The 22,765-nt window shown below is 40.5% G+C and overlaps 1 protein-coding gene across 1 annotated transcript in view; it reads right to left on the bottom strand.

Annotated features, from left to right (window-relative positions):
* The window catches only part of EFNB2 (ephrin B2), a 44,860-nt gene that overhangs the window by 7,830 nt on the left and 14,265 nt on the right, over positions 1-22,765 (bottom strand). Inside the window, exon 2 of the mRNA XM_007464388.1 lies at positions 12,323-12,606. Within this exon, the coding sequence (XP_007464450.1) occupies positions 12,323-12,606 (284 nt within the window). The remainder of the gene's footprint in view (positions 1-12,322; positions 12,607-22,765) is intronic.

The following is a 22,765-nucleotide window of genomic DNA, read 5'->3' as shown; positions in this document are numbered from 1 at the left end:
GAAATACAACAAGAAATTGCTAATGCTTGGGAATAAAATCTACTTCCATTTCAGGAGACGGTTTTGCAATTATTCTTATTGTTGATTTGAATGTATTGGGAATTTTTAACTTGGAGAAAGTAAAAACAAACGGTTAACCTTATTCTACTTAGTTTTTCTTTGCATCTCTCTAGCAGCATCATCTAATGCCACCACAATCACAGTATTACTGTACTAACTGTATGAAACTGCATTTAATCATTTAGCGATAGAAAAAGTAACACTGTTATATATAAGCTTTTAGTGCCCGGCCTTTTTTTTCCTTGGCCCAGGGAAAAAATAGACTTTATAAAATTAAAAATTACTAGAAAAGTATATCTAGTTAGAAAAGAGGTTTAATAAAGATACATGGGCATTTTATAGCCTGCTTTTAAAAGCTTTTGCTTCAGGGATCTAACTGTATGTAGTGAGTGTACTGAAATCACTAGATTGTTCCCCCAGGGCCTGATTTTAAGTGGGTGGAGATCATTGCTCAGCAAAAAGTTCTCTTCACATCCGAAAACTACTCCGCCAACATCCGGACGTTCCCATTTATTTGTACACGAACTTATCTAGTGTGCTGGTTATCTGAGTAGAAAAAAGAAGAACCAGTGGGCAAAGCAGACCGAAAGGGCAGGAATATTTCTGGCTGTGTTTTTTAGACTGTGCCCACGGAGAGGAAGTCCTATCGCATTTTAATGCGTCTTCATTTGGTTGTTACTGCTTTGCACACCAGGAAGGGTAAGCTGCTGCCCTGGATCTTGGCTGTTTTTATTTCAGTCTATCACTTCGGTAGTCAGATGGAGAATTAACTGCTGGATGTGTGCCGAAATATGGGTCCCATGCACAAAGAGGTTAGGAATGAGGGCAGCAGAAAAAAATTCTACAGAGTAAATGCATCCCTATGAAGGAATATTCTTAGGTTATCATGGAAAGAATGAAACATCAAAATATACTATGGAGGACATTTTATACTATTTTATTTATTTATTTGTTTATTTATTTATTTGGCTGTGTGACACGGCATGTGGGATCTTAGCTCCCTGACCAGGGATCAAACCTGCACCCCCTGTGTTGAAAGTGCGGAGTCTTAACCACTGGACCGCCAGGGAAGTCCCTATACTAAATGTGGCTTACTGGGATTGGGCCGGGATGGGGTGGGGGGTTGATGGACACTCCAAAGCAAATAGTTTTTATCAACTTCATCAAAGAGGTCCACCAAAGAGACATAGATAATAAGCATACAGGGTCAGGAAAATGAGAGAGTTCAATTTTTTAGTAAGAATGAAAACTTTGTGTTCATATAAGCTGCACATGACAAAATTTGCTCTTATTTGATTACAAAACAAAGAGCATTTAATGAAAATCCTCTATCATCTTCTTGGCACTATTCTTGTCCATCATGTCATCATATGCTGGCCCTGCTAATTCTGATTTCTTAGGGCAGCCTTTCAACATATCAGTCTCCTGAAACTCAACTCAAGAACGAGAAGAACTAGATGCCTATTACCTGGCAAACTTAGGAAATAAAAGAAGCAGAACCAAGTGAGAAACGTGAAAAGTAAAGCCATGACATTAAAATAAATATGACACATAAACTAGGTTACTGTTTTCTTCTATCAGGGCTGACAAATTTTTGAGTGTCTAAAAACAAAAAATTAACTGAGATATGTAAGTTGAAAACCAGAAGGCTGATAAAAATATAACCTACTTAATGTGAATATACAACTCAGGAAGCTAAGATCTACCCTAATTCACACCCTGACACGAATTCAAATTCAAAATATATGATGCACGTTCAAAAAATGTACTAAAGAGACAGGGATTCAATTTCTAGAACTCAGTGTAGTTCAATGCCTTGGGTATCACGGTTATCCTTTAAGATACCAATTTAGAGGAAAAATTCTAACCATGGAAATGACAATAACCCCTGACTGCCAAAAATAAATGCCCTTTTCTTTAATTAATAAAAACTTCTGAAGCAAAAACATCTGTATAATGTGCCAAAAGGACGATGAAAAAAATCACTTCTTTAGCTTCTTCCTTTTTATATGCTTTTCTCTGTGGATTTATAGTCAAAGAAATGAGAATATACCACCATGATTTTCCAAAGGCCTCACTATTTTGCTTGGTGCAATATCAAAAAAAGTTCAGCAGTATTTCAACACATATGGCAGTTTATCCCAGAATGCCTGATCTTAGAGTAAAAGTTTTATAATAAGATTCTTCTTAAAATGGCCTCGATTTGATGAAAGAAAAATACAAAGGAAGTTACAGGATGTGTGTGTTTTTCACCCAAGGAAACAGTGTTCCAGAACAATGGGATGAATCACCTGAACTAAACCCACATCATTCTGGTTGTGTTTTGAAATTTGAAAGCAGTAAGTCAAGCATTAAGAGGTAACAACTAAAAAAAAAAAAAAAAAAAAAAAAAAAAAGAGATAACAACTAGCTTAGCCCCAGTGACTTCTTTACAGCACAATTAATTAGTTTCTCCACTAGACAGAACGATTTGGAAAAATGATTTAAAAAACCAGAGTCACAATTTAGCCCCTCCTCCCATATTAAAATATGAGTAAAGATACCAAGTATCCAGTGTAAATGGATGTTCTCGAATAAAATGGTATAATTTTATTTCCTCAATGTTAAATGTTCACCATGAGCAATGATAGGATATTTTACTGACAGCTTAGAAATGAGAGTTTTGAGAAATGTAACCTTGAAACAGTTTTGTAAACTGCTTTTGTTTCTGTATTCACTGAAAGATTGGATGACTTATTACTTTGCCACTTTCACTCTTTTGGGAAGAGGGAAGATACAAAGAACTGAATCTAAAAGGTGCCAATATATGTTAGTATATTTCCTATCTCCCGTGTTATGCGAGACTTGGACATTGAGGGAGGTCAGCCTATAGAGAGAACGGTAGTAAACACCATCCCTAGAACATAAGAAATTCCATCACAGCTTACTCATTAAACCTCTTCATTAAGAAGTGTATACAAAAATTAAGGTAGTGACAATCACTGAAGATGTTAAGAGCCATAGTCATCTTTGACGAGACAGCCCTGAAAAGCCACTGACTATATACAACCGGAGCGGAAAAGAAAAGGCGGTAAATGTGTGTGTGCAAGTATGTGCACACATAGCAGGGATATGTCAGTGACACAAATACCTTCCAGCCTCAGTGGGTGCTCTGACACTTTCCTGAGAAAGATCAAATAGGCTTGGTAATAAATCACCTGTCCTCTCTTTTTACAAGAGGCGTGCTTAAAGACACGAGATCATTTATGAGTGGCTTACTTTCTTTCCCCTCAAAATATTGCTTGCAACACCTTGATGTCTTGATTTTTCATAAATTCTGTTGAAGGAAAACATCCTTTTCTGAGTCTAAAATTTTATTGCTACAAGTTATGATGATTTATGCAGGTAGAATCTCTCATTAGGCAAGAAAAATTTTCAACAAGATTTCATTAAAAAACTTTACATCTAGCGTGCTTTCAGGGAGTTAATCTTAGTGTCACAATGATTCAGAATGAATTGTGAGAATGTGATAGTCAATGGTTAAAGCGTAATTTACCTTTATACATGAGAGTCAACCCTAATATGGGCTGAAACCTACTAAGAAAGAAGAATCATGTTTTAAAAATAGGGGGCCAGATGACCACTTCAATATAATGACCAAACTCACATTAAAAAAAAAAAAAAGAATGATGTCAGAGTTCTAAAGATAAAACATAATTCCCTATTGTCTATATTAGCTTTACTTAAGCATTCTGATTTTTTTAAAAAAATGAGACTTCCTGGTCAAGAGATAGTGATAACATCTAATAAAAATATTCTGAGCCATGAAAAAACATGTGTTTGCATGAATTATTTCTAGCACACAAATTCTAGCCCACCCCGAGTTTTTGACGGTCTTCATCATTGAAATATCTTTGTGGAGATGTGGAAATGTCTAGAGAGCAAAGGGTCAGAGTGAAAAGTTCACAGTGGGGAGGGCACACATCCCAGAAGTCTCGTGCTCAGTCTGCTGTCACTAATCGCCTGCAATGATATTAATGACCCAGTAATTGGGAGACTGCGGCACTGAAGTGGAAAACCTCCATCTGAGGCAGAGTTCACCTCTGGGTGGTAGGGCTTCACCAGTGACTGAATTAATGTTTGCTGACAGTTTAGAATGTAACACTGTAGATGAGAAAATGCACCACTCTGATGGCATAATAGCTTAGATGGACATGATGTTATTTGCTTTGACCATCTAGAGACCAGTGGTAACCCCAGTAAAGTACCCTGTCTGAATCTGCCCTACACATGAACCTAATTCCGTTCAGGGGATGTGTTCTATGCTCCAAGAAGCCAGAGCAATTTTCCACATGTTTGCTTCAATAAAAGAATACCTTCATCTCCTGGTTTAACATCAGGAACAAGGAAACTGGGTTACTCCACTAATGCAAAAAGCCATTTGCGAAGCAGGGCTGTCTTTTAGCAACACACAGCCTAGCTCCTCTGTGAAGTGATCAGTTTCGCTCCTGACAGAGGTTCTGCCTGTCCATCCATCTGCCCATCCATCCACCTATACATCCACTCATCCACCCATCCACCCATCTACCCATCCATCCATCCCTCCTTCCCTCCGTCCATCCATCCACCTGTCCACTCATCCACCCATCCATCCACACAAACTGTAGCACTTGTATACTTGGCTAAGGAAATTTGAAGTTTCTTACTACCTCTTTTGTACATTTGAGAGATTTTTATTATTTTTAATTTTACTATTTAGCCACTTCCCATTGAGGGGCTCAAAGTACATTTGACCCTTGAACAACATGGGGGTTAGGGGCACCAACCCCTACCTAGTCGAAAATCCGAGTACAATTTATAGTCAGCCCTCCGTACCCGCAGTTATTCCATATCCACGGATTCAACCAACAGCAGACAGTGCAGTGCTGGAGGATTTACTACTGAAAAAAATCTGCGTGTAATGGGATGCAAGCAGCTCAAACCTGTGTTGTTCAAGGGTCAACTGTACTCGATAAAACACAAAGCATAGTCTTATCGACGAAATGGAATTGATTGATAGTAGCTCTAAAAAGAAAAAAGAAAATTCAGGAGACCCGACAAATTGTTATTACAACCACCGTTAACCAATGGCCCTTTCTCCTTTCCTACTGCTCTGTAGGATTTCTTAGGTCAACTTTGGGGCACATGACTGAAGTTAGTTATATGTTACAACAAAGGACAGGGCCTCTGGCCCAACACGTCTGATACAAACACAGAGTTGTCTGATATCCAGTTCGAGTAGCATCCTTGCATTGCTATGTATGCACTATGTATGTACATATGCTCTCTTTACTGTCACTATGTATGTGACATGTATGTACTTGTACTCTCTTTACCATACTCTGTAAGTAGTGTGCTTTGGACTAGACCATCTTTTTCCTCTTGCTTTGTGTACATGTATGTGCTTGGTGACCCAGGAGACACTGTCATAAACTAATGACATTGGTCTAAGGGTCTGACAACCCGGTTTGAGTTTTGCCCCTGACATTTCAATGGCTGTGTGAACTGTACTAAACTACTCACACTTTCCAAGTTCTGTTTTCTCACAGTGATAAAAATTCCTCTGTCACCTGTCCTTTGAGACTGTAAAGTGACAGTCTCAAAGAGGGTGTGAGGCCATAACACTTCCCTCTAAGTGATCAAACACCCAGCCTGAGATTTCAGACTGTTAGGAACAAACGTGGGACTCTTAAAAACTATATAAATAAGTTTTCGCCAAGTAATCTTTTCATGTCTGTCTAATGCCTCTTCGCTATTTCTTAAAGTACTTTATTTTGCTTTAAATTTTGATTTTCATGATAAATATTTAAAGGCTATTAAGAAAGAACTCATTCTCATGCTTGTACAAAGAAGTCTCCAGGACTGTTCAGTTATTTACAAGTCTAAGTAAACTTTGAAAAAGCTATAAATACAGGTGCTAGAGATATTAAGATGTATTTTATGAAATAGTAAAGGCAGTTTTATTCTGAGCAATTCCTAAATAATCCTTTTTTCCCCCAAGGAATCGCCTTCATTTCTCATCTGCTCTTATTTTACATAGGAGGTTTTCAGTCTCTCCCCATTGCTTTAAGAACCAGTCATCTTGTCCGTTCATGAGTTATTTTGGGAATAAGGAACAGTGCTCACATGGCAATCTCTGTCTAGCTTTAAATGAGATAAGCTGTCACTACTGCCTAGGTGACGCCGTTGAATATGAACAGTCTCAATCTACAATAGCCTAATCCTCCTAAACCCTGACAGATACGGGATAAATATCCCAATGACCATGCAAGCCAGAAGCTTCTCAGCACAAGCTGCAACTGAGCAGAAGTTGAGATTTTATTCCTTAAAGTATAAAGAATTTAAGCTGTATTCATATTAAATTGAACAAGGAGCCTTACTGATATACTCTAGGAGAGAGCCTTCAATATGGTCAGAAAAGGATTTTATGTTAAGTTAAAAAATGATAGAAATTCGGGGGACTTCACTGGTGGTCCAGTGGTTAAGACTCCGTGCTCCCACTGCAGGGGGGTGCGGGTTCAGTCCCTGGTCAGGGAACTAAAATCCCACAAGCTGCGTGGCACGGCCAAAAAAAAAAAAGAAAAAGAAAAAGAAAAAGAAATGATGCTTTTCATTACCAGACTAGTGAAATGATGTAGTGTCCCAGCTTGTCTCAGTGACAAGGCAACCCTGATATGTACGTTTTTCTCTAAAAGAATATTTATATTACATTGGAATGCTGCTGAAATGATCAATAAAAATAAGCCTTTCCTTTGTGTAACAAGGAACAGAGAAAAGGCCCTGGCAAGGCTGGTGAGATGGTAAGTGGGGGATGATTATATGTGTAGAACCCTCCTCCCAGTCTGTCTCTTTTGGGTCTTAGGGAGGATCTGCTAACAAGCTTGGGCAATTCCACCAACAAAAAAAATCCATAAATGCGTGTTTCTTGGTAAGGAAAGCCCAAGAACAAAAGAACTTTTATAACACTCCAAAAAGACAAAAAAGAGGGAAGATCTTATAATTAAGTTACACAGCATTATTGAAACTTGGACGATCTCTGGAATTTCATTTTGTGGACAGCATTTCAAATAAGTGACACTTTTTGAGCCCATCTTCCCCGCCCGCCAGCTCTCAGGAGAGCACAGGCTGTCTCACACCAGCCCCCAACCTCGCCTCCCCACAAAGAGACCCTCAGTTGTCCTTATTTGGTGCCAGCCATGGAGGCAAGCACTTTACATACATCACCCCATTTAAATGCACATCATCCCCAGCTGACAGATGAAGAGACTGAGGCAGACTGGGTAAATTACTTGCCGAAGGGCATTCAAGAACCCAGGTCTGCCTGACTTGGGACTCTCAGCTAACTACCATGTTCATCTGTCGCTCTAAGTGCTGTGTGTGTGTATCCTCCAAACACCCAAGATTCTGATGACCATTCTATTACAAAGCCAACTGTCGTAGGTTAAAAATAAAAATGTGCTTAAATGCTTGAATTCACCAATGGTATGCAAGGTATCAAACGTAAATCCCCACCTCAAAGTCAGATAAGTGACAGGCTGATGTTGTCACATCCTTGAACTTGATGATGTTTAGTGATGGAAAGGTAGATTTTGCTACCTTTATCATATAAATAATTCATCAATCAAAGCACATAATCACGTTAGAGAGGCCACACATATATTCTAAAATAAATCTAGGGCTTCCCTGGTGGCTCAGTGGTTAAGAATCCACCTGCCATCGCAGGGGACATGGGTTCGAGCCCTGGTCTGGGAAGATCCCACATGCCGCGGAGCAACTAAGCCCGTGTGCCACAACTACTGAGCCTGCACTCTATAGAGCCCGTGCACCACGACTACTGAAGCCCACGCACCTAGAGCCCGTGCTCCACAACAAGAGAAACCACCGCAATGAGAAGCCCATGCACTGCAACAAAGAGTAGCCTCCACTCACCATAACTAGAGAAAGCCCACGCACAGCAATGAAGACCCAACGTAGCCAAAAATAAATTAAAAAAAATAATTAAAATAAAAGATATCTATATGTAAAAGTATATTTGAAACCTCCCATAACCATTTTGCTAGGGAAAGGGCTTACAGTACATTCAGTATATTTTAGTGCCACTTGCTACACTTACTCCCAGAAATAAGTAAATCAAAAAGAGAAAAGAAAAACACAAACAAACAAAAAAAGGAAAACAAACACTCAACAAAAATACAGGAATGGAATCTGCTGTTCTTCTGTTTTGATTCTTTAAGAATAGTGTTTCCTTATATTTGTGTGCAAGCATTTTAATTTATTTTGCATTTTTGCTCAGAAGTGGAGTTTATGTCTGAAAAACAGCAAAGCTGACTGAGGAGTTTCCTAATTTAATATGCTCTGATAAAATTTTTTTTTAAAAATTGCTTTGGAGAATGAAACCAGTGAAGGGCCTAAGAAGTGGTGACTCATTCAAATTCATTCAGTGTTTCTCAAGGAAGACTTTCCCAGGCAAGGAAAGCAAGGAGTGGCTTTTGGAAGGACCACTGTGAACACAGCAGGGTGTAGTTTCAGAGCAACGTTTAATCGAACAATCATTAGAAATGATGACTTTTAGACTATTCCACAAATCCATGTCTTGGCTATAGATTTGAGGTAAAATAATGTAAAAAACCACACAAAGCTAAATTGGGAGGTGCCTCGGGCATAAGGTGTTCTTTCTAACAGCTGGGCTGTGCCCATTGTTCACTTAAAAAGTATCCACACAGTGGCATTCATTTTCATCCATCTCTGACTCACATGATTTTGGTAGTGTGATGAAAACCTCTTTGTAGGTATTTTGCAAGGTTTTATGCTGAGGCTGGATGACCAAGCCATGGAAGCTTCGTAAGGGTAGATACTGCAAAGGGCCTCCATACCAGAATTTCTGACTCATTCAGCTCCGGGTTATCACTTCTAAAAAGAAACTGGAAACCAAGCACAGAAAGTATCTACAAGAAAAGTATTTGACACAATTATGTATGAAGGCTGAGAACACAGTTAGGAATGCTTGCCTTGTATTAACTGGTGTGTTTTTCTAAGACAGAGCTTCCCTTGACAATGGGCCACTTCAGAACAGATAGTTATTTTATAAACTTAAAAAAAATTTTAAAGACATGATCAAAACAACTGTAGGTTATATAAAATGTTTACTTTCTTTTTAAGGCAATTAAGAATCTGAATGTAATGACAAACAGACCAAATGGTCGTAACATCTCCACCTCTGGATCATTTAATATTAGGAGATTTTATTATGCAAATTAAACCCAAGTCTAATGACTGAAACGGGTCACCTGAAAAAGTCAATTCTCAACATTAAGAAAACCCATATATATCATTTTGCCACATGTCAAAGCAAATAATCATCTAGGAGAAAAACTAATGAGGATGCATATCACTTTGTCGTGTCATTTCCTAGGGGAATTTAGTGGCTACTCAGTAGGTTTAAAAGTACACTCCCAATTTAAAAGTAATATTGACTTCTAAAACTTAAAAGTGTGATGCCTGTATTTGTAAACCTGGTAACACTACAAATCAAATTCAATGTCTTTAAAGAGTTTACAGCAGATCCTGTCCATTCAACTGGAGAAGAGCCACCCTGACGAGAGATCCCATACTGGATGTGTATGTCTAACCATAAAACGGTTTGGAACTAGAGACTTCCATCATTAGCCAGAATAACAACAACAACAACAACAACAGTAAAAGCAGTTTCTAGAGAAGAAATCAAAATTCAAAGAAATGAAGTGACTTTCTTGTTAAGCTCACACAGCACGACTAGAACCCAGGTCTCTGGGCTCCTGGCCCAGCGCTCCTGGAATCAGTTCATCTAGGGAATGACCGAACAACACCAATTCCAAGTCAGTCCATTGGCAACTTGGACTGTTCCCCTCTGGGGTAAGGAAGCACTGCCCCAACCTATCACTTCTCTCCTTCCCTCCTATGGAAAGAAACCAGGACACAATAACGATGCTGTTCATACTAATACTCTCGGTTATGAAGGTGCTTACTAGCTAGACAGGAAGATTTGGAGTTAAACACGTGTAATATACTTTGTAGCAACTCAAAAATACCAACACTGTTAACTCTCTCAAAGTTGAAGTGGTGATTTGCAGTGTTAAGGGCAGTGTTCCATCACGCCGCCTAGTGTAGTACTGTTTTAAGTGGAGTGTTGGAGTGTGACTCTGTACGTGTGAGTGATCACTGGCTGTGGAAAGCACTGACTCTGAAAAATCTCTTAATTTATCTGGGTGCCTTGTGATTCTCGAAGAAGCAATGGAAAGTCAACATTAACTTTTTCAACTCTTTTGAGAGTTCTACTTCTCATCCTTCATTTCCTTTTCAGGGAAAGCTGTCCATCCGTTGGCTTTGCTGGAGGATGGGTGGGAAATGGGGTCTGCGTTTCCCGAAGTATCTGAAGTGTCTTCCTATGTCCGTGACTTGGCGCAAGTCTTTCAACTCTGTGCTCTGAGTCTCCCTGGGCTCCCGGCCACCCTCTGAGCCCTGGGCCCTTCCCCACCCAGCCTGTAACAACCACCCAACCAGCAGCATTCAAACTTGAAACCCTCATCTCTATTTTCAGAACAATTCTTTTATCCTGGGCTACCACGTGCTTTTCCGGGTCTGGTGGCTTACCTCCCTGAAGAGCCAGCCGGCAGCTAGGGCTGCAGGTGCAGTTTTAGAGACGTATTTCACTCTGAGGAACATCTATCTTCAGGCACCCCTTCGTCCTTTTTCCCACCCTATTCAGGGGTCTTAACCTGCTTAATGAATTCAGTAGGGTGGGTCCCTATAAATGCTATGCTAAAAACAGCATCCTGGTAAACAGTCCTACTTAAAAAGACTTTTTTTTTTTTAAGACACTGCTGGACTTCCAAAAGCTTAAGGTTTCGATTTATTTTGTCTAATGACTATTTTATATTTTCAAAGATTTCCCTCTTACTTCATACACTTTACCACCCCATCTGCTTGTCCCATCCCTCAAAATGCTTTTATTTTCATTTTATGATCATTGTGCTTTTAAATCTATAATTCACCACTTTCTCTTTTTGTTACTTATTCTCACTAAGCCACTCTATGTGTATCACATTGGTTTAAAACTACGTTTTCAGCCTCTGTGGCATTTCAGGTTCACAGCAAAGAACAAGGATTAGATGGCAGGACCATCTTTGTTTTAATTACTAATGAGTGTAATAAAAAACAGAAGGTAGTATATTGTTGAGTATTTAACAAGTAGTCAATGAATTATTGATTTTGCACTCTCAAGAGCAGCTAGGAGGTAGAGAAAGCCAGAGTTTCAACCTGATCACCCAGAGATGGGAGAGCACACCCAGCAGACAGCAGCTCAGTACCTCTGACGATCTGGAGCTCATCATGACGAGTGAGTGCAGACTCCCACCAAAGAAACCAAGAAAAACCATTTCATTGCTTGCCTGATGTGAACAGCTATCCTAGTCACCCAGACTGCACTCTGACAGACCCTGGGCCTGGAACAATCCTAATTCTGTGCCAGCTCGTGACCTGCACCTACTAGGCATGTGCTTCATCAGATTTCACAGACCCAGGAGTGAACAGTGGCTCAGACAGGACCCAAAGGATACACAGTATCTGTTCCTACAACCATGTGTCAAATTATTGTATAGGTAGATAAAAAAGTAATTCATTGAACAAACCCAAGTTTTTTCTTATTCTTCCAAACCTGGTTTTAATGCACCCATGTACTAGTGTGGGTTGCCTGTAACTCCCATTCTTGGAACCTACAAGGTCCATGAGGAATGGGTACCATTTTACCATCTTGTTCAATGTTGAACCCCTAGCACTTATGCAGTTTCTGGCACAGAGTAAATACTAAATGAATGAGTGAATGGATGCACGCGTGGATGGATGGATGGATGGATGGATGAATGGATGGATGAAGAGAAAAGTCATTGCACAAGATTCACCTATCAAAATCTCACCAATGGTTCTTAAAAATGGTTTTGTCAGTAGAGATGCTGAATATATTCATATATACCCACTTATTTCAATACTACAAAATCTCTAGGAGGCTTTTTCTCTTTGGTTATCTATGTTAATGAGTAGTACTAGTACAGGGGTCCCTCATTTAATTAAGGCTTCTTTAAAAAACTTTTCAGCAAAGATTCCCACCCAATTATTTGCCACAGTAATAATTTTAAGGAAACAAAAATTGATACAAACCTATTTAGCTTATCCTAATTTCTATAAAATAAATGAATAGAATGATACTTACATATAATGTAATAATCTCTGTTCTTCTGAAATTCTAGACCCCAGAGGTTAGGGCTGAATTCTTGGAACTTGATAGTGAATTTGACATCTTGGTCTGGTCTGGCACAGTTGAGGAGAGGTGTATTTTCCTTCTTAATAGTGCATCTGTCTGCTTGGTCTTTATCCACCATATAAACTTTATAATATTCATACTGGCCAACAGTTTTAGAGTCCACTTTGGGGCAAATAATATCCAATTTGTCTCCTATCTGTGGGTATAGAACCAGTCCTTGTCCAGGCAGAAATCTAAAAGCATAAAAAAAAAAGCGCCATTGAGTTGATAAAACATTAACAGTATTGATGATAATGACAATATGGCCAGGCAACATAAAGAATTCCAAACTACAGTTTCATAGAAGCCACACTTTCATTGACCAAACATATCTGAGCTCAGATCAGCATGGGATGAATGTATTTAGGAATTACGCTTTAAAGAAAAAAAAATAAGAAAAAAAAAGAAACCACACTCCTGACTTTACCCAGTAGGATCAAGGCAACCTACTGACATTTCTTTACCGCCCCCTCGCTTGTAATATTTCAGGGCTCCTTTGTGTAACTTCACAATGACTTTTCCTTGGTGGTGAGTCAGACCTTCCCATCTGTTCATTATTTTTTAACCACTGGCAGCCTCAGTTTATTGGGCACGCCACAGAAAGAGGGCAGCAATTCCAGGGAGCAGTGGATGCGCTAAGACTTTGTTCTGTTAGTTTCCATTTGCTGCTGATGCTAATTAACAGACAAGTTTCATCAAGAACGTTTCAAATTACTTATCATAATTCGTCAGTCACTGATCAAATAATGGGTTTTTTTTATTACCCTGAACAAAAGAAACATCTTACAAACCCATAAAAGATAACTAGAAATAATCGGAGTATTGATTCAGCTGCAAGATGAAAAGTCCTCGACTGGGGAAGACAGCAACTACTGTCCCTGTCCTTGCCCCACAAACCTTTCCCCCCCCCTCCCTTGAGATGTATTTGCTCCAGTTAATTCTTAGAAGCAAATCTTTAGAACCCAAACCACTGACACGCTATCCCCTTGGTGCTCACAGACCACAGCGCCCTCCTCCCCTTTCTCTTTTCTCCCAGCCATGCTGCGGAAAGATCTTTCCTAATGGGGAGTTTCTCGGAGAAACTGAAACAAGAGCTTCGTAATGAACATCCTTCTACAAGTGCTAACACTAAAATCACACGTAGAAATCCCCTCTTGTTCCTTCCGAAGGAGCCAAGCCTGCAGGCTCATTAAAATACTGAAGCCGGAGAACAAAGCATCACGTCTGAGTCCTTCCAATCCAACCTCTTATTGAACCAGGGAGGCCCACCAGCCATGACAATGAATGGGTCATAATTCAGAGAGGGAGAGAGGAGGGAGAGGGAGGGAGGGAGGAAGGGAGAGGGAGGGAGGGAGGAAGGGAGAGAGAATGACAGACAGACAGACAGACATGGTGAGAGAGAGAGACAGACACGGTGAGAGAGAGAGAGAGAGAGGGAGGGAGGGAGGGAGGGAGACAGACACTATATGTGCATACAGTAATTCATTGCAACATTTTATTTTGTAATAGCAAAGAAGGAAGGAAGGAAGGAAGGAAAGAAGGAAGGAAGGAAGCGGGGGAGAGACAGAGAGAGAGAGAAAGAGAGAGGGAGGGAGAGAGAGAGAGAAAACCAGGATGATGGGCATCGCCAATTTCAAATTGATACTGAGGGAACAGATGATGATGAATGTTAATGAACAGTATTAATTTTTCTGAAAAGTGCATGAGGTTGATTATGAGGCATCATAGAACATAACAGAAATTACATTACCGATTTATATTAAAAACCAATACTCTTTATGGCAGGGAAAAAAAATACACGTTGAACACAGTGGCTTGTCACTCTTCCTTGGGAATGTGTTCTTTTACAATCCCAAAGGGAGGGCGGCCCCCTTTCTTTCTTATTTTCTTTTAAACTGAGCCTGCTAAAGCAAGGATATATGACACTTATTAAAAAAAAAAAAAGTTGAAAAAGAAAAGTGAATGAGAATCACCTAACAAAATCTTTCTGTGAAGCAGAACTCAGAATGACTATTTTTTGTAACAACGACAAATTTCAGACCATCGTGTGTGCACCCTTATAGAATTCTCTAGAGCTGTTGACAAATGTAGATCACCACTTAGTAAGAACCTCTCTGTGAACTTCTTGGCCATTTCTGCAGTTTTCTGGGGAGGCGCATGGGAAATTCAACTCCAGGGGACTGAAGGCCTCCAGGGTCTTCTCCCTGCCCTCCCGAAGGCCAGTGGTCTCCATCATCTTTGTGGTTGAAACACAGCTCTGGTTTCTGATGAACAGACTGAAGGACTGAATCTGAATGTCTGAGGCTTAAGTCTCTGCCCCACGCCCCCGTGCCCCAGTGATTGTGCTGGGCTTGGGAAGCAGGGGCAAAGTGCCTGGCAGTTGATGTAAGATATGGTTACACGGCTCACCTTCCTGACACATCCTTCTCATGTTTTATTCCTCGACCTTCTTAGGAAATCTTCACTGCACCCGAGAACCAGAGGCCAGTTCCTGCCTGGGGTTTCCCACCCCCGTCCCAAACATCTTCTCTCCTAAACCAGCTTCTTCACAGAGCAAGCACAACGTTAGCTGTAGTGAAAAGTATTCCTGAATCACAACAGAAGTCTGCAGCCTGGACACCGGTACCTGCCTCTTCTCAGCTCTGATCTCCACACTGAGCGACTTTCACCCTGGACCACCTCCTCCGGGGGCCCACCCAGGCTTCAGACATCAGGATCCTGAGCAGCCAGATGGATCCATCCTCTTGTCCATCAGTTCAATTCCTTTAAGAGAACGCATCAGACCTGCCCTCAACCCCAAGCTGTGTGTCGTCTTTGCACATCTTAGAATTCTCCCACATCACACCTACGTCTGAAGCTGGGCTCACCAAGCTCTTTCTTCATTCAAAATGCTCCCAAGATCCCGTCTCCTTCACGAAGATTATTTTTTCCTGCTTAACCAAAGACTCACTGTTGATTTCCTCCCTGCCCATGTGAGAACCTCATGACTCTCTCTTCACTCACCAAATCCAAGTTCTAGTTTTTGCTGGGGCTGATGGGGTCAAGTCAAGAACAGAGGACACAAGGGCTGGTTTGGCTACAAGGATCTCTGCACTTCAGTCTGTACTTTCTGAAGGTACTAATCACTCAAAAAGCTTTAACGGTCAGTGACAGGGGAGCAATGTATGTGGAGGGGTCAACCCATGGGATGGCTTTTCAAAATAAAAGAGAAAGGGAGGAATCTCAATTTCAATAAGTGTATTTGATACACTCATAAAAAGTGAATCCTGATAAAACCCACTATTCCTAATGCTTTGAAAAGCATTAGCTCACTTTTCAGAAGACACTGTGGCAAAAAGTTAGGCAAGGATTTGCTCCTTCACCGTGAAAAATGGTTTCAAGAGAACAAACGTATGGACACCAAGGGGGGAAAGCGGGGGCAGTGGGGGTGGGATGAATTGGGAGATCGGGGTTGACATATATACACTGATAGCTGTAAAACAGATAACTAAAAACAAAAATTTTTTTTTTGCTTCCTTATTTAAATCCATACAAAAGAACCCAATATTGGAGTGCTTTAGAGGTTTACTTTTTAAGCGTATATAGGTATACAGATATACAAGCTGGTTAGCACACCAGTCTCTTTAATTGCTGACATTACGGTTTCTCAGTAGACAAAGGCTGTGGTTGAGCTGAGATCCCAAATGGTAAGTTTCTTACGTTATCACTAAGTACATCAAGCCCAGAAGTCTCTTTGCTCCCCTGGGGCCTTCACAGTTTTTTTTTTTTTTTAAATTGAGATAGAGCTGATTTACAACACTATATTAGTTTTAGGTGTACAATATAATGATTCAAAAATTTTAAAGTTCTCCATTTAAATAATATTAATAATTATATATAATAATTACATTATATACAATAATATTAATATCATTATATAATTAATTATACATATAATTGATATTATACATAATAGTTATTATAAAATATTGGCTATATGCCCTGTGCTGTACAATATATCCTTGCAGCTTATTTTATACATAATAGTTTGTACCTCTTAATCCCCTGCCCTGATTTGCTCCCCCTCCCCCCACTGTAACCACTACTTTGTTCTATCTGTGAGCCCATTTCTTTTTCGTTAACATTCACCAGTTTGCTTTATTTTTTAGATTCCACATATAAGTGACCACATACAGCATTTGCCTCTGTCTGACTTATTTCACTAAGCATGATACCCTCCAGGTCCATCCATGTTGTGCTTCACAACACAGGAGCAAACAGAGTAACGTGAGTGTAACAACTAAGGCACCTCCACACCAGATGCTCTGAGTGACAGAAAACTAGGATCTGGATCGCCAGGACTTTACAATCTAGCTTCCTGAGGGCAGGCAGGTCCCACGTGTGGCTGACTCAATACTGAATGCCCAAGGTCTGACATCTGGTAGATGCTTAAAATATGAAAGAACAAATGGCAGCTAAGATACACACAATAAATTTAAGTCAAATTTAGTGCCACGAACTATCGATATTTGCAGATCACAGGCACGGAAGGAATTCTGAAGATAGGATGAGCTCGAGTTGGGATGGGGGTTGCTGAGAGCACAGCAGGATCACCTCCGGTATGATGGTGCTTCTGGACGGCAAGGAGCACTGTGGATGGAGTTTTGGACCCGTTCTCTCAGGATTTATGAATATTGGCAGTTTTCTGGAATCCCTTCCTAGTTGAAATACAAGGCAATTCACCAACTCCAGAAGCACTAATAACAGAAGCACTGCTGCTTTTGAGCACTTATTCTTTGCTAAGCACTGATCAAAGCACCTTCCACCACTGTCTTCATTCAATCCCTGTACACGTGCTTGACACGCAAACCAGATGAAGACACGCCAGGCCAAAGGTGAGATGCGACGGGAAAAGCCCCTTTGCCTGCACACTTCTCAGCTCTCGCTGCATCACATTAAAGCATAAATCTGGGAAAATGCAGCTTTTTCTAAATTGAGCTTTTCACAGACAAGCCATGAAGTTAAGGGAAATTAAGAGAAAGTCCATCCACATGCAGGCATCTGCCCAGGCTTCAGAGGTCAGGATACTCAGCAGCCAGATGGATCCATCTTCTTGTCCATCACAAGGGTGGCCATCTGCTACCCCTGCCATGTCCTAGGAAGCCAAGGACCAAAGGGTGAGGAAGAAACTTACCACACATGGAACTTGTGTTTTAAATGTAATATTACAGATGGATCCAGACGATTCATGAGAATTGCAGAATGTACATGGAAAGGAAACGGGGTGAATTTTTTAATAATGTCATTTTCGAATGGAAAGCAATGCGTCCTATAGGTTATAATCAAGCCAGTAACCACAGAGTTCTATTTTTGAAGCCAGGTCACTTATATTTGGATTTTGTTACCTCAGGATTGCTCAGAGACTTTAACAAGTCAGACCACATAGCACATCTATGCCCTGAACATTTGGTAATAGTCAATAAGACTTGTCTAATTATTGACTTTGGAAATGTTTTTCTTTTTCTTTTTCATTTTAAAGAATAATTAGGGTGGTGACAACTAGCTAATTTTAAATTACTACACTGACTCTGCCTAGTGAATATGAAATGCAGATTTCTTTTTGTATGATGAGATTATGTCCATTTTTGTGGCCAAACACACCTAGAGGAAAATCCCCATGTTTGTAACCCATACCACAGAGGTGAGGTTTTTTTTGTTAAACCACAACCAAAAAAAAAAAAAAAAGTGGTCAGAAGTCTTCTTTAATAGTATCTGCTGGTTTTTAATTCAAAACAAAAAACAAAGGAGACTTACAGTGCCTCTTGTCTTATACAGGAGAGCGAACACAGGAGGCCAGATCCCTTTCTGGGCCACGTACTCAAAGTCTGAGCAAGCCACCCTGCTGTTCTCCTGGGACGGGGAAGCTGCATCTCCTCCCCATCAAGAGAGTCTGGGGTCAGGACTGCTTCCTGGGCATTGGTGCTGTGATTTTGTGTCTCTCACTGGAGGGCTTCCCTGGGATGCCACAGTAGTGGGGTGTGCTGAGCAGAAATAGGCAACTCCTATGGTTTTTCCCAGTGAATCATTCCCAAGCAAGACAATAAGACGTGATGACTCTGAACTAAATCCAGAGACAGTATAACATGGAATAAAATGGAAACTCTGAGTAGGGTTTCCAAAGTTTCCCTGCCCGAAATGAAGTGATTGTTTTTTTGGCCACACCATGTGGCAGGCAGGATCTCAGTTCCCCCACCAGGGATCGAACCTGCGCCCCCTGCAGTGGAAGCTCGGAGTCCTAACCACTGGACCGCCAGGGAAGTCCCTGAAATGAAATGATTTGATATTAGAATCTGTTTTTACCTTCTGTTTACCTATCAACCTGAATCCAAGTTCTTAAAAGTTATTCACCAAACTAGATTCTAATACTTCCACAGGGAATCAATCTAATAACACACATTAGACTTTAATCTTTAATAATCTAAATTAGATCTCTAATAATCTCAATTAGACATTTATACTTCATAGTCATCACTGTAGGAACTTCTAAAATAATACAGCCATATGAGACACAACATTCTTTTTTTATAAAATCTACTTTGTTGGAGTTGATTTACCATGTGTTCATTTCTGCTGTACAGCAAAGTGATCCAGTTACACATACATATACATTCTTTTTCAGATTCTTTTCCATTTTGGTTTATCACAGGGTATTGACTAGATTTCCCTGGTGACACAATATTCTTTAATGTTTTAACCCACTCTAGGAACACACGCTCATTTAAAAAACTAGCATAATATGCATTTAAAGCCCAAACCTGCCACTTAAGAGTTCAGGGGTCACGACACACAACTGTCTCTGACTGATCAGAACATCACGTTTTGATCTCAAGTCTGGACCCTTCTGTCGACCAGCATCACATCCCCAGGTGTCACAGGGTAAATCAGATGGGGGCAGTGGTTGCTTGATTGACTCCTGAACCTGGCCCAATGGAACAGCAAGATCCACGGGAGCAAGGAGCTGAGATGCTTGGGGCCCGCTGGGTAGTGGAGCCACAGCTGCTCTCCCCAGCCCCCCAGGGATGCCCTGTTTTCCTTGCTTCTCTTTTTTCCCCTTCCTGCTGCTGCATCTGCACCTGAACATAACACGTGCACCTCAGGACAAACGTGCAACGACTTCTTACACTTGTCTTCAAGGCTGCCAAAAATATGTAGGTGACCCTAGAAGAACAGCCAAAGCACTATGGTCCCATGATGCTGAAAGAGTCTGTGAAAGGAGATTTGAAGTAAGAAGTCCTCGTTCTCCTGAGGGAAATACTATGTGGAGATATATAATTGAAGGATATGCCAAACTACCATATAAACAAGGGCAAATCAATATATTGTAGCCAAATGCAAAACTATCAAACTGGCACAGAAGGAAAGAGATCAGAATGAAAGGATGTAGACGGGAATGGCCACTTGCTCTGTCCAAACAAATGACCGGGTCACGTAAACCCCCTGCAGACAGCCATGATCACAGTGCTCCCCATTTAAAGAGTGTCAGCTCAGACCCACAGCCATTTCTGTGTCCTGTTGTACACGTACAACTGTAATATCTATTTAAATACCTAATCTTTCTGCACACTTATGGCCGCTATCATCCACCTGAGAAACAGGACCACCTTACTCACGTAACAGGACCAATGCAAATCCTGCCAATGTGCAAACTGGGGGGAAAGAGACCTACAGATGATACCCTTCTCCCTCTGAAGCAAACTGCTAAGCAAAAGAAGACTCAATGTCTGAGTGAACAGACTTTACTTTTCCATGGAGAACTGATTTTTCCTTTCGTTTCAAAACTACATCATTAGAGTACATGATTATTTTAAGTAAATGGCTACGTTCAGTTGAAAATATACACACATACTCAGTAGATGGTGTGTTCTGCTCATTCTGCTGGCGATACAGACACAGATTTGGTCAAACACGGGGCCTTTATCTGCGGCTGCTTTGGGCTACTGGATGGTGGACTTGGGGTAATTTTTAGCTTTCTGTATTTTTCATAATTTTCTGCAATAAACGTCAAGTGCTTTTGCGATCAGATTGGAGCATTACGTTTCAATGTACAGTTTCAAGGAACAAACCATCGTGTTCTTGAGCAATCTTTCCTCACTCTGGTTTAAAACAGAATATTCAAGGCCTGTAGACCTTTTAAACTGTTTTGTGATGTATTTTCTGAGAATGCAACTAAATAAAATTATTCTTCTCTGAATTGTGGTCTATTTAACAAATCAATTCTTGAGCCTACAAAAGCTGTAGTAACACACAACTAGTTTATTCAAATAGATGAAAATTATGGGGTACAGTTTATGCTTAATCATTCAACTGCACAGATCTGGGAGTTGGCTAATATTTCAGGGATCCTGAATCCCAGCTTTAGGAACAAGTTTATTACCCTAGCAGTTGGCACACCCCAAATCATACCACAGAATAGGTTTATTCTCAAACCAGAGTTCTGTATTGAGTACACTTCGAGTTTACCAACATTTTGGAAAACATGCACTTTTCCCAGAAAATGCTTTTAGTTTTAATTAAATGTCAAAGGCTGCGGAGGAAGGGCAGTCAGTTTGTAAACTGGTTCGTCTGAAATTGTGAATGAGGACAAGCCACTGCTGCTTTGCTGTCACTGAGGCTCATCTTCCCAGGTCCTTCCTGACAAAAGATGCTCGCCGCTAGGGATGAGCCCAAAGCCTTGACCCCATAACCTCCCCACGCACTTGGGGCCTTCCAGCTCTATGTGGAGCTAACACAGCATTAACACAGAAGCCCGACATTCTTTTCAGAAATGCTCTGTACGCTTGGGAACATAAATCCCCCAGGAAAAAAAAAAATGACTTAAATTCACGAGTATGTGAATTTGATGGCATATTTCATCAACAGGCAGGATATCTGGGCTTGCCTTACTTCCGTTTTATGTTAGATTGCTGCTAATAAGATCAACTCCAAATGCCCCAAACAGAGGAGTTTGTCATAAATGAATCAAACTGGGGCCCAAGAAAGACTCAGGTAATATCGACCATAAGAACTACCGGGGGAAACAATTTTTCTGTTTCTGTGGATAGCACTTTACTGCCCCCTTTTGCACTTTCATATCAGAACAAGTTTCTGCCCAAACTTATTCTGAAACCAGAGAGATAGTGGAGTGTCGCTATAGGGTGTCAGGCTGATACAGAATTAGGTTACCAGACACCACGCTTGGAGGAACAAGTAATTACCTTAAAACTTCAAGTAAATGCACCACTATCTTCTCAGTGGCTTTAAAGCTCCAAGAAATAAGGTAGTAATTGGAGGCTTTAATTGGCATTTTCTGCTGTATGGGTGCTGGGACAATTGTCTGTTTTCACAGGTGTCCCTTCTTTCGCACTTTTCTAAAAACAAATATCATCTGCAACATGAAACTGACGTATTCAAGGAAAAGAAGAGGTGCCTAAAAGCAGGCTCTACACTTTAGACCATTACAGGGCTCCAAATCTGAGAGCTGAGAGTGGGGGGCAGGGTGCATTTCAGACTTCACACCAAGGCCAAGCAGCATCTTTTCAAGGCAAGGAAAGATGAGAAGCACTGAAATTCACAGGTGTGGTGAGCCTCTAGGTCCCTGAGCCGGTTTTGCAACTCTTCCCGGGGAGGTGGCCTCTTCATCTATGCAGACACTTGAAAGAACCGTAAAGTGCAGAATGAAGCAAAGTTTTATTTATAAAATTCTGATCTGCAGGGACAGTGCTCAGGGGCCCCATTCTTGGCCCAACGACCTCCACCTGCACTGGGCAGTCTGTGTGTGCTGCGCCATATCCTTCTATTTCCACTTAATCCATTTCCCTCTGTCATTCTACAATTACCATACAAGTCAAAATAATATCAAATTTCACAGCCTACCATGCTGGACAATGGAATGGAAGCTGACTCCTTGTGATGTTAATCTTGTTTGTTATTTGCGATATAATGCTCAAAACACTGGGGGCTAAAGTAAATTTCATTTTCCAATGCTCAAAGATAAATAAGATGCTCACCCGTTTAAATTTTCGTTCAGGAAAATAACACAAGTATGTATTTAATTTTTTATCCGTACCATAATTTCCACTGTAACAAAACTCTCCAATTCACAAAAGGATTGCCTGTAACGAGCTGACGCTGGAATAGATATCTTCATTGGTAAGTCAGACTTTAAGCATGTGATGGGCAGAGATCATGGTTTTCTTTTCCCAGGTTCACAGAGACTAATCAATCTCTGGCATGGAATTAAAAACAAAAATCACGCACCTAACTCAAAACAAAACAAAACAAAAATCAAGGTCTTTATTTATGAAAGTGATCCAAACATCTCCTCCCTCAAAACTT

The sequence above is a fragment of the Lipotes vexillifer genome, unplaced genomic scaffold, assembly GCF_000442215.2.
Source record: "Lipotes vexillifer unplaced genomic scaffold, Lipotes_vexillifer_v1.1 scaffold549, whole genome shotgun sequence".
In the NCBI taxonomy this organism is placed as follows: Eukaryota; Metazoa; Chordata; class Mammalia; order Artiodactyla; family Lipotidae; genus Lipotes; species Lipotes vexillifer.
The sequence above is the reverse complement of the archived record's forward strand: the minus strand, read 5'-3'. Positions and strand labels throughout refer to the sequence as shown.